At 18.8% G+C, this 12,125-nt stretch overlaps 4 protein-coding genes across 4 annotated transcripts; 3 read left to right on the forward strand and 1 right to left on the reverse strand.

The window, feature by feature from the left end:
• Window positions 1-2,122: 2,122 nt before the first annotated feature.
• RTCB (tRNA-splicing ligase RtcB, putative) lies at window positions 2,123-3,646 on the forward strand (the record flags this gene model as incomplete). The annotated part of the gene is made up of 1 exon (XM_028676451.1): window positions 2,123-3,646. One exon carries the CDS (start codon window positions 2,123-2,125, stop codon window positions 3,644-3,646), a length of 1,524 nt encoding a protein of 507 aa, XP_028532938.1.
• A 1,299-nt stretch (window positions 3,647-4,945) lies between these two features.
• PRELSG_0903000 (conserved Plasmodium protein, unknown function) lies at window positions 4,946-6,944 on the forward strand (the record flags this gene model as incomplete). The annotated part of the gene is made up of 9 exons (XM_028676452.1): window positions 4,946-4,976; window positions 5,229-5,374; window positions 5,500-5,609; window positions 5,688-5,803; window positions 5,943-5,985; window positions 6,087-6,238; window positions 6,372-6,472; window positions 6,710-6,768; window positions 6,902-6,944. The coding sequence occupies 9 exons, from the start codon at window positions 4,946-4,948 to the stop codon at window positions 6,942-6,944; spliced, it is 801 nt and encodes a 266-aa protein (XP_028532939.1).
• Window positions 6,945-8,737: 1,793 nt separating this feature from the next.
• PRELSG_0903100 (conserved Plasmodium protein, unknown function) lies at window positions 8,738-9,136 on the forward strand (the record flags this gene model as incomplete). Its single annotated transcript, XM_028676453.1, has 1 exon — window positions 8,738-9,136. The coding sequence occupies one exon, from the start codon at window positions 8,738-8,740 to the stop codon at window positions 9,134-9,136; it is 399 nt and encodes a 132-aa protein (XP_028532940.1).
• Window positions 9,137-10,513: 1,377 nt separating this feature from the next.
• On the reverse strand, window positions 10,514-11,938 carry RUVB2 (RuvB-like helicase 2, putative; the record flags this gene model as incomplete). The annotated part of the gene is made up of 1 exon (XM_028676454.1): window positions 10,514-11,938. The coding sequence occupies one exon, from the start codon at window positions 11,936-11,938 to the stop codon at window positions 10,514-10,516; it is 1,425 nt and encodes a 474-aa protein (XP_028532941.1).
• Window positions 11,939-12,125: the final 187 nt, after the last annotated feature.

Genomic DNA, 12,125 nt, shown 5'->3' on the forward strand with positions numbered 1-12,125 from the left:
TTCATACATTTTATCTTTTTTTCATAAGACCATGCAATAATTTCTCTTATAAAAAAAATAGTATTTAAATTTTTTTTTAATTTTATTATAATGAATTCTTTAAAAGAAAATAATATTATGTATATATATATACATATAAACAAATTCAAAGGTTTTTTTCTATTAAAAGTTATGGATTTTATCTAATACTATATTCTATGAATGTAATTTTTTTTTTAGATTCTTTTTAAGCTTAAATTAGTATAATAGAATATTTTTTTTCTATTAAAAGAAATTACTTTTTAGTATATTTTTTTAATTTATTAAAGGAATTTTTTTTGTTTTTAAATAAACTCATTTAATTTTATAAGTATTTTTATGTATTTATTCTATTTCTTTTTTTTCTTTTTTTTGTTTTATGCATGTAGCATGCTATTTATTTTGCTTTTTTTTTTTTTCTTTTTTTCTGTAACTATTTAAATTGAAAAAATCAAATAACCATTTACATGCCATATAAAAAAATAAATATATATAACCAAATTATTGTATATATTTTAAATTAAATGAATAATTAATAAGGAAAATATTATTTAAATGAATTATATAAACTTTTTTATAATAAATTATAAATTTTGTTTTATTTTATTTTATTTTTCTGTTGTATTTAAATCTATACATATTATCTTTATATATCGTAATAGTTTAAAACTAATTCTACATAGAATTAAAATTTTGACATAAATTTACTGAAAAAAAAAGAATAAATCAACAATTTCTTCTCATTTTCTATGTTCTAACAATATTTTTTCCTGCGTTCAATGAATAGAATAGATAATAAAAAAAATTAAGTATATTACACTTTCAAAAAAAAGAATTAACGAATCTTAAATATACAAGTTTACATTTAAAAATTTAAATTCATACCTGAAATAATCTTTTTGATAAAAAAATACAAATAACTAAAAAGTCTTAAACATTTGAGCATTTACAAAACATATTTGAATTTATAAAACAAAATGGATTTATGTAACATGCAACATTTTATAGTATTAAGTAAAATAATATTCAAAAATTAGTAAGTTCTCTATATATGTTTTAGGAATAGAAAATAAAATCTATTATCTTATTTAAAAGAACCCTTTTCAACTCTACGCTTCTATAAATTGTAATAATATAAAAAAAAATTCGTGAGAATTTATAATACTAAAAAATTGTACTCTTAAAATTAACAAAGTTACAAACATAATTTATACATGATAATTTTATAAAAAAAAAATATAATAAACCTAGTGTGCATATGAAAATTTAGAACAATATATAAATGAAACTTACATTATTTAACAGATACGTATTTAATAATAATTGAATTTTACTTCTTTCAGATATTTTATCTTATAAAATCTTACATTCTAAAGGAATAATCAATTTTTTTTTAATGTAAATTTACATCTAAATATTTTAATAGCATTTATATATATATATATTAAAAATAAAAATAAAAAATTTATAATAGAAAATATTTAATTGTTATTAAATTAAAAAAATAAAAAAAGAGAAATAATATAAGTAAAATGAAATTATAATATTAAGAGAAAAAAAAAAAAATTTTATATTAAAAAAAATAAATTTAATTGAAATTGATAGGAAAAAAAGAATAATATGATTAAAACAAATAAATTAATTTGGAAAGTTTAAAAAGTATTAAAAAAAAATTAGGATTAATAAAAATAGAATAATATTTTCAAAATTAATAAAATACAATAAATATCAATTAATATATGCCATATGAATTATATAGAAGGTAAAAGATCGGAAATAAATTGTAAAACTAAACACATATATATATATATAATTTAATTATTTATAAAGGAATATTATATATTGTTTTTTTTTTTTTTTACAAAAAAATATATATTTATGAATGTATAATATAATGAAAAAATATTATATATTTTAAAATGATATAAATGTATTCTGATTTTACAATTTAATGTAGTTGAATATTAAATTAATAATATACAGATTAATTTTATTATATATTTTAATATATACATATATACATACATAATCATATTTTAATGCATGTATATGTTTTAATTTTAGTATCTTGTGTACACATATATACATTTTTTATTTTTAGAAAATGAGGTCACAAAAAAGAGGTGACAACGTAATTAGTTATATTGAAAAAACTAAAGAAAGAAATTTATATAAAATAAATAAAGGGTTAGTTCAGAACATGAACGTGGAAGGTCACATCTATGTAAATGAAAGATTAAAATTATTAATAGATGATGAAATAAAAACATATGAATTAAATAAAAGTTCTACTTTTTTACCTGCAGTAATACAAATAGCTAATGTTTCTACATTACCAGGAATAGTAAAAGCATCAATTGCTTTACCTGATGTTCATGCCGGTTATGGTTTTTCTATTGGAAACGTAGCAGCTTTTGATATGAATAAAGAAAAATCAATAGTATCTCCAGGAGGGGTAGGGTTTGATATTAATTGTGGTGTCCGCTTAATAAGAACTAACTTGTTTTATGATGATATAAAGCCAAAACAAGAAGAATTAACTCAATCACTATTTAATCATATACCTGTAGGGGTTGGATCCCAGGGATTTATTTTATGTAACCAAGATAATTTAGATGATGCTTTATGTTTGGGTATGGATTGGTGTGTTAAAGAAGGATATTCCTGGATTGAAGATAAATTAAATTGTGAAGACAATGGAAGAAGTTTATATGCTGATAGCAATTATGTATCCGTTAGAGCAAAAAAAAGAGGAATAACACAAATGGGAACATTAGGAGCAGGAAATCATTATGCAGAAATTCAAATAGTAGACGAAATTTATGACAAGAAAAGTGCTAAGTTAATGGGTATTGAAAAAAAAAATCAAGTTTGTGTCATGATTCACTCTGGTAGTAGGGGATTAGGACATCAAATAGCCACTGATGCGTTAATAGAAATGGAAAAAAGTATGAACAAATATAAAATAAATGTAATTGATAAGCAATTAGCTTGCACACCAATTTATTCAAAAGAGGGACAAAATTATTTAAAAGCTATGGGAGCCGCATGTAATTTTGCATGGATAAATAGATCTGCTATGACTTTTTTAGCAAGGCAAACTTTTTCAAAAATGTTTAATCAATCACCAGATGATTTAGATATGCATGTGATATATGATGTTTCTCATAACATAGCAAAAATTGAAGAACATTTTATTGATGGGAAAATACAAAACCTGTTGGTTCATAGAAAAGGTTCTACAAGAGCTTTTCCTCCATTTCATCCATTAGTACCTTTAGATTATCAATATTGTGGTCAACCAATATTAATAGGGGGGACAATGGGTACATATTCTTATGTATTAACAGGAACAGAAAAAGCAATGCAAGCAACCTTTGGCTCAACTTGTCATGGTGCTGGTAGGGCTTTAAGTAGAAACAAAAGTAGAAATACACTAAGTTATGTAGACGTTTTAAATAAATTAAAAGAAGAAAATATATCAATAAGGGTAGCTTCTCCTAAATTAATAATGGAAGAAGCACCAGAATCATATAAAAATGTTTCAGAAGTTGTTCAAACTTGTCATGATGCAGGAATATCAAATAAATGCTTTCGTTTAAAACCAATAGCAGTTATAAAGGGATAGTTTAAAATAAACTTTTCTTTTAAACACATATGCATTTATTTATATACATATTTTTTTGTTCAATTTTTTTGTATAAATATTATATATATATTCTAATACCTTTATAATTTAGTTTTTTTTTTTTAATTTTTTACATAATAATCTTCTTTCTTCATTTTAATGTATGAAAAATTTAATATACTTATTTTTAATTTATCTTCTTAATTATTTTATTTTTATAAACAATTTTTTTTTGAAGATTAATTTCTAATCTTTTGCTTTTAACATATTTATTTTTTTATGCCTATATTAATATTTTACATATATATTTTATTAGAATAAATAAAAAATGTAATTAAACTTTTCTTTTCTACTTATATGTTCATTTATGTGTATATCACTATATTAAAAATATTTTTTTTTAAGAAAACATAATAAAAAAAATTGTTATATATATAATTTAAGAAGAATAAAAATTTTTTAGTCTTTATTTTTTTCTTTAGAATTTTATAAAAAAACTGAAAAATTATGTAGCAAAAACTGTATGTTCATATTTATCTATAAAAATAATAAAATGATACGTTTTTATTATATATAGGAATATATTTATTAATATTTCATTATATTCTTTTTTTTTTTTTATTTATTTATTAATGAATATTAAACTTAATTTTTATTTTATTCTATTACATTTCGTTATATCCCATTTTATTTTATCTAATTTAATTTATATAATTATTTTTTTTTTTATTGGCATCATTTATATTTTCTCTTTATATTCTTTTTAATGTATTTTTTATTACCTTAAGTATTTGTTAAATATATTTTTTTTTTACATAGTTGTATATATAAATATATCAATAATTTTTTTTTTTTTCATATTAAATTATTGCTATTTTTTTTTTTTTTTTAAATTCATGTTATTCTATATAAATTTTTTTTTTTTAAACAGAAATTTTTATTTCAAAAAAAAAAAATAATGACATAAATATAAATAATTTTTTTTTAATTTTTAATTGTATTTATATATTTTTAAAAAGAATTACTTTAACTACTAATATTATAATAAAATTTATTAAAAAAAAACAAAAAGAAAAAATTAAATTTATAAAAATTAAACGTTTTTTCTTATAAATTTTATAGTAAATTTATTTTTAATTAGCAAATTAATTTATTTATAAAGTTAATATTATAAAGGACCAAAAAATAAAAAAAAAAAAACAGAAATACTTATAAATTTATTTTAATTTAATCTATATGCTATAGAAAAGAATATAAAAAGATAAATTTTTCTTAAATTCTTAAATTATTGTAAAAAAAATGAACTGGAAAAAGGCATTAAGTTTAGCAGGTAGTAATAAATATAGAATTTTTTAATAGAGTTTTTCTTAATTTTTTTCATTTTCTATTTTTTGAAATTTAATTACTTTAATATTACATATGAATATAAAAATATATGTTTTCATTTTTTAAAATATAAATGTAAATTAAATATATGTCAAATTTAAAGAAAAAAAAAAGAAAAAATATGACATTATTATTTTTAGTTTATTTTATTATTATTTTTTTTAATTTATATATATATATATATAAAATATTAAAGGTGGAGCAGCAGCTGTTGTTGCTTTAACTTATATGCTAATGAGAGATGAAGATAATCACGAAGAAAAGGATGACGAAAAAAATGAAAAAAAAAAAAAAGACAACAAAATAACAAAAGATTCCAATAAAATAATAAAGGGAGATTCGGTAAATAATAAAATGAATATGTTTATATAAATATGTATATATATATGATAGAAAATAAAATTAAAAATAATTTTATATATGTAATTATATCAAAATATAAATTGAAACAATAATAACATTTATAGATGACAAGAGAGGATTTACTTCAATTATTAAATGAAATGCTAAAATTACAATCAGATATGAAGAATATTGTAAAAGATCTTATAGTAGTTGCTAAAAACAACAACTATGAGTAAGAATATATATATATATTTATTTATTTACTTATATTTGATTTTTTAATAACAAATTGTTTTTTTATTTTTCTTAGTTTTATGGCTGTTTATAACATTGCAAAAACATACAATACAATAGATCCATTAGGAAAATATCAAATCGAAATGCCAGAATTTGATAAAGTTGTTGAAAGCTATCATTTTGATCCGGGTAAATAAAATAGTATATTTTTAGTTCATTTTTTCTTCTCGTTTATTCTTTTTTTCCTTTTTTATTTTATTTTAATTTCTTTTATACAATAATGAAAGATAATGTGTATAAATAAATTATATATTTATTATTATTTTAGAAGTAAAAGAAACAGTCTCAAAACTCATGACATCCCAAGAAAAGTAATGAAAAATCAAAATATATATATTATGTATATTTTTTATATTTTCATTAGAATTATATATTAATAAAAACATTAATAATTTTATTTTTTCTTTTTTAGTTATTATGCTAACATGTCTGATGCACCCACATTGAGTGTTGATAAAATAATTGAAATACATCATTTTATGTTAAATGAATTATACAAAATTGATCCAGAATTTAAGAAAATTCCAAATAAAAATGAATTAGATCCAAAATTAATAGCACTAGGTAAATAACATAAGCATGAATTGAATTTTTTTTTTTATTAATTAAAATTTATTTATCATTTGTAAATATTCTATTTCCATTTAATTTACATTTTTATCTCTTTTCATCTTTTTATATATATATATTTTTTTAGTAATTCAATCAATAGTCAGTGCAAAAGTAGAAGAGGAATTTAATTTAACTTCAGAAGATGTAGAAGCATCCATTGCAACTCAACAATACGCTTTAACTTCAGTATGAATTATAAATTAATGAGGAAAAAATATATATATATATGATTTAATATAACTGTTTAATATATGTTTCTTCATATTTCTCTTTATTATTATAAATTTTTTTTTATAAATTTTATACTAAATACTACATCAAATTTTTTTCTATGTTAATGCATATATAAGAATTATTCTCTATATTTTTTCTCGTATTGTCTTTTTTTCATTTAATATTTTTTTTTTTTTTTTTTCTTTAAAGAATATGGAATTCGCTAGAGTCAATATACAGATGCAAACTATTATGAATAAATTTATGGGGTAATTAAATTTAAAAAAAATGTTTATAATATATATATTTTATAAAATTATTTTATTTTATTTTTTTTTTTTTTTTTGTGCTATAACCTTTGAAATTATATTAATATATACATCATAAATATATTTTATTTAGTGATCACTTTAAATTTATGTGTGACAAAGAAGGAGCTTACTAAATACAAAGGTAATTCACAATTTTTCTTCTAAGGTAGAAGATAAGAAAATTTTCAAGATAGAACATAACCATTGGCTAGGAGCAAATATAATATTTCTATTTTTTTTTTTTTTCTTTCCTTTTTTTTAATTAAATGAGAAACCTCTCGTTTATATTTATTTATGTTTAAAGAAAAATATATAGTCATGTTTAATTATTATGAATTTAATATATATGTATATAATATATAATACTTTCTTTTTGTATTTATACTTTTTATTATTTGTTTCTTTTAACATATTTTTTATTTTTAAATTTTAATTATAGTATTGATTTAATTTTTAATTTTATATATCAAATTTAAATGTAACTTTAATACTAACATTTTACTTTTTTTATTTTTCTATAAAAAATACTAAAAGAATTTAACAAAAGATAAAAATTGTATTTCACTATTTTACTTTCCTTTAACATTGTTTTCTCATAGAACTTTGTAAATTAATTATCCAATCCTATGTTATATAACAATCATTCTAAAGTTTTAATGGAAAATTATTTCTTTAGAACAATTTATTAAAAAGATATGTAAAAAAAGAAATAATTATAATAGTGAAAAAAAACATGAATGTAGTATTGCTTACATTTTATATCATATTATTATATTACATTATATATATATAAATTTATATATTGTATTTTATTTCCTTTATTGCTTTATTTTTTTTTTTTTTTTTTACATATTTAGTATATATATTTATATGTGTAAAATGCTTTATGTAAGTCTAAAGGCAATATTTTTTTTAATAATAATAATATATTTAAAACTACAACTTTATTAAATAATTTAAGATTTTTTTCCTTTTAATTTAAAACAAAATATATTTAATTACACCATTTTTTTATTTCTTTTTTTTTTTTTAAGAGTAATCCTACTTATGTTGTTAAGTGCTTTATGCATATATTTCTTTTTTTTTTTTTTTTTTTGTAATAAGCTTAAATTTTAATTGTTTTCTAAAAAAAAGAGCAAAAAAAAACATGATCTGTTCATATAATAAATTCCTTCTTATTAAAAATTTTATAAAAAAAAAAATATTATTTTCCAAAAAAAAGTTGCAAAATATATAAATTTTTCTTTTTGAGATGTTAAATTATTATAATGTTTATTTAATAAAAAAATGAAAGTTTTTTTGTTTTGTATTTCACGAATAATAATTTACATAAGCGTAAGCCTACAAAAAAAAAACATTATTGTTGATACATCTTTAAAAAAAAAAAAATTAAATTTTGCATTAATAGACATATCTTCTTTTTATTCGAGCTCATAGAAAAAAGAAAAAAGATTTAATTTTACAATTGTATACATCCCTTTATTTTTATTCTAGTTCATAAAATTTTTTTTTTTAATTTTACAGCCATAAATTTATCTTTTTTTTATTCTAGTTCTTCAAAAAAACTTTTTAATTTCACGGCTGTAAATTCATCTTTTTTAATCTAGTTAATAAAAAAAAATAAAACTATATACTAACTTTTAATGATTTTTATGCCTCTTTTTAAAAATAAATTCCTCTATTTAATTGTTAGATTTTATAAGAGAATAAAAGTTTTTTACTCCTTTTTTTTTTTTTTTCAATTAAATAACATCTATTTTTTTATTGGAATGATTTTGTCATCATAAAAAAAAAAAAAAGAAAAAAGTAATTTTTACAATTTTATGAAAAATTAAAAACAGCATAAAACTTATTTAAACAACTGAAATTTCACTTAGAGGATTTTTTTAAAACTGTGATCATATAGAAAATTTAAAAAAAAGAAAAAATGGCAATACATACAGATATAGCTGCTTGCATATTTGGAATAATAGCTTCAATTCTTTTATTTGTAGTATCAGGGTTATTTTATGAATTTAATGGATTAACTGGATGCTTTGTATTTTTAGGAGTTTTTTTTTTACTTTATACTTTATTTGCCTTTTTAATACCGAATACGAAAAATTCAAGAGATTTTGTCTTTTCTTATGGAGTAAGTACAGGATGCATGTTTGTTGCTTGCTTAATGACTTTTATTATAATGTCTCATTTTCACACAAGACCTCATTGTAATGTTGGAACTAAAAGTTGCGCTAAATATATTTTTGGTTCTCTTTTCGGATTTCTTTCATCAGGATTTTTTTTGGTTGCATCAATATTATCATTTAAAGTAGTACATATTTGGTAAAATAAATTTTAAAGAATATCATTGTCTCTTACATAAAATTTTTCATTATTTTAATCCATTTTTAACTATTTGTTAACCTTATTTTTATGTTTTTAAAAAAATATTCTTTTTAATTTTGAAAATCTTTCGGCATTTTTTTAGAAAATAATATTTTTTTTTGTTGTACTAATTTCTTTTTTTTTTTTTTTTGTTCACTATTAAACTCTATTTTTAACTATGTTTCTTTTTGATTTTTCTTCTAATGATATTTTTTTTCATTTTTTCTATGCTTTTTTAAAGTTTTTCTTCTCAATTTTAAATATTTCAACATTTTTAAATTATATGAAAAATAAAGAAGTTAAAAACATAAATAAGAAATATAAAAATTTCAACAAAAAATATTTTATACCTAGAATAAAAAAATAGTTTACTTTTAATTGCTCCATCTAATTTACATACTCTTCAACAAAATAATTTTCATAATAACATTTATTTTTGATAAAAAATACAATTAAGACATAAAAAAAAAACTGATTAAAATTTATAATTTTATAGTATTTTTTAGTATTTTGATAAACACACATTTATATGACTACATATTTATCTAAATCTCAATTAAAACTATTATACTGTTATAATAATATTTTTTATCTAAGATTTTTCCTTTTTTAAAATTTTAATTAATTTTTCATATACATCTTTTTTTTTTTAAATAAAGTCATGATAATAAAAATTATATTTCAATATTATAAGATATACCTCTAGCAATATTATGACTATACTATAATTTTTTTTTTAATATAGAAACACTTATTATTTTAAATGGTTAATATTATGTTGATTTTGTTATATCTAATGTACATAATTTATGATAACTCTTTTTTTAACTAAAAATTTTAAGCTTTTGGATAAGTTCTCTTTCTATATATTGTCTAAATTTACTTTATTTAAATACATTAATTTCAACAATATTTTTTTTTTAATGCTTATATTTTAAAATAATTTATTTAAAAAAAAAAAAGATTTATTTTATACAAGATTAAAAGATTGAAAAAATTAAAATTAAATAAGGTAAATAAAAAGAATAATTTTATAAATTTTAAAATATATTAAAAAAATTTTTTTTTTTTAATTTTAAATAAAATTAAAGCTATATTAGACAACTAATATAAAAAAAAAAAGAAATAAAAAAATGATGAGCACAAAAAATACTTTAAAAGTTATAACAAAAATAAAAAAAAGAAACATATATGTATATGTAAAAAAAAAAAAATTAAATTAGTATTCTATTAAAAAAATGTATATGAAATATATATGAAAAAAAATAGACACATAAGAAAATGAAAATAATAATAATAAAAAAAAAAAATTACTTTAAAAAATGTTATGGAATATAAATTAATTAACAAATTTATTTGACTGTTCAGCAACCCTGTGCGCAGAAGTTTTAGCATCCATAAACAACTCATCAGCTTGCTCAATATGTTTTATATCAATAATTGATTTTCCTTCAAGACTAGCTAATATTCTGGATGGCTCTAGTAATAACATAGCAAAACGTAAAGAAGACTGAATACCAATTTTAGCTAAATAGTTCATTCCTTCCTCACTAATATTTATTTTTTCAGTATGTGCACGTAAGGCTAATATTTGAACTATTTCTTTTAATGTATAAGGAAAAGTTTTTATAATAATTAATCTATCTAATAAATCTACAGGTATTCCATGTGGTTCAATATTATCTGTCCCTTTAACTGTACATATTCCTCTATTAGTCGCCATAATAACTATAGGTGCTAGGGGAGATTCAATTGCCCTATTTAAGTAAGAAAAGCATTCAATATCTAACATATGTGCTTCATCTATATATAAAACACCTGGAATAATTTCAGCTAAACCCATTTCTAAAAATTTATTTACCGTCTTATTAATTTCCACTCTTAATTTTTCTGTTATTTCAGTTTTTTTAGGACGCAAATAAGAATTTAAAACAGATGCTAAATCCTCTCCAACAGTTGGATTTGCATTTGCTAAATCAATATCATGTAAAGAAATTTGTTGAACCACTTCTTTTTTTTTATGAACTTCTCCTTTAGGTAAAGAAACATATTCATCAAATTCAATATCAAATTCCTTGGAATAAGCATTACATCTTCCTAATCGTTTTACATGTCCTGTATTAGTTTCAATGTAAATAACATCTCCTATTTTTATTTTTTCTCTTACTATTTGTTCATGTATTTTAGGTGCTAATCTTAGTGTTTTTGATCCTTTTGCTGTTTTTAATGTAATAATAATTGCATTAATTTGTTTTGCTTTATTTAATGAATATAAACATTCATTTTCCTCAACAACCATATCTACTACTTCACCTTCATATACCAATTTTTCTTCTTTTATTTTTATGTGTATGCTTTTTCTGAAGGCTTCAAGTATGACTTCAGTCTTTTTTATTTCATTACTATACACTTCTGATCCTGATAAGAATACAAATGGCATTTTTTTATTTATTTCTCTACTAATTCCTATTGCTAACGCACTTTTTCCACTTCCACTAGGTCCAGCCAATAAAATACATTTCCCTGCTAATTTTTTTTGTTTAATTAAATCAACAAGAAATAAAGATGCTTCTCTAGCCTTATACTGTCCTATTAAACCACACGTATTGTCAAAAAACATTGAATATTTTTCATCACTTAAATTAACCTCATTTTCATGCATATATATATTTGTATTCACACCAAGCCCTTTAATATGACTGTGTATATTTACCCTTTCTTTTTTTGTGTCATTTGAATTAATATTTGCTAAGTTTATTTGCATTTTCTCATAAAATTAATACAAATGTAGAAACAAAAGAAAAAAAAAAAAATTAGAATTCCTAATATGAAATAAAAAATAAAAAATAAATACATAAAAGGAATGGAAGTTATACATATAATTCCATATGAAGTATTATAAAAAGTAATTAAACTTTTAATTTTCTACATCATTAAAATTTATAACTTTA

Source organism: Plasmodium relictum, assembly GCF_900005765.1.
Source record: "Plasmodium relictum strain SGS1 genome assembly, chromosome: 9".
Classification (NCBI taxonomy): domain Eukaryota; phylum Apicomplexa; class Aconoidasida; order Haemosporida; family Plasmodiidae; genus Plasmodium; species Plasmodium relictum.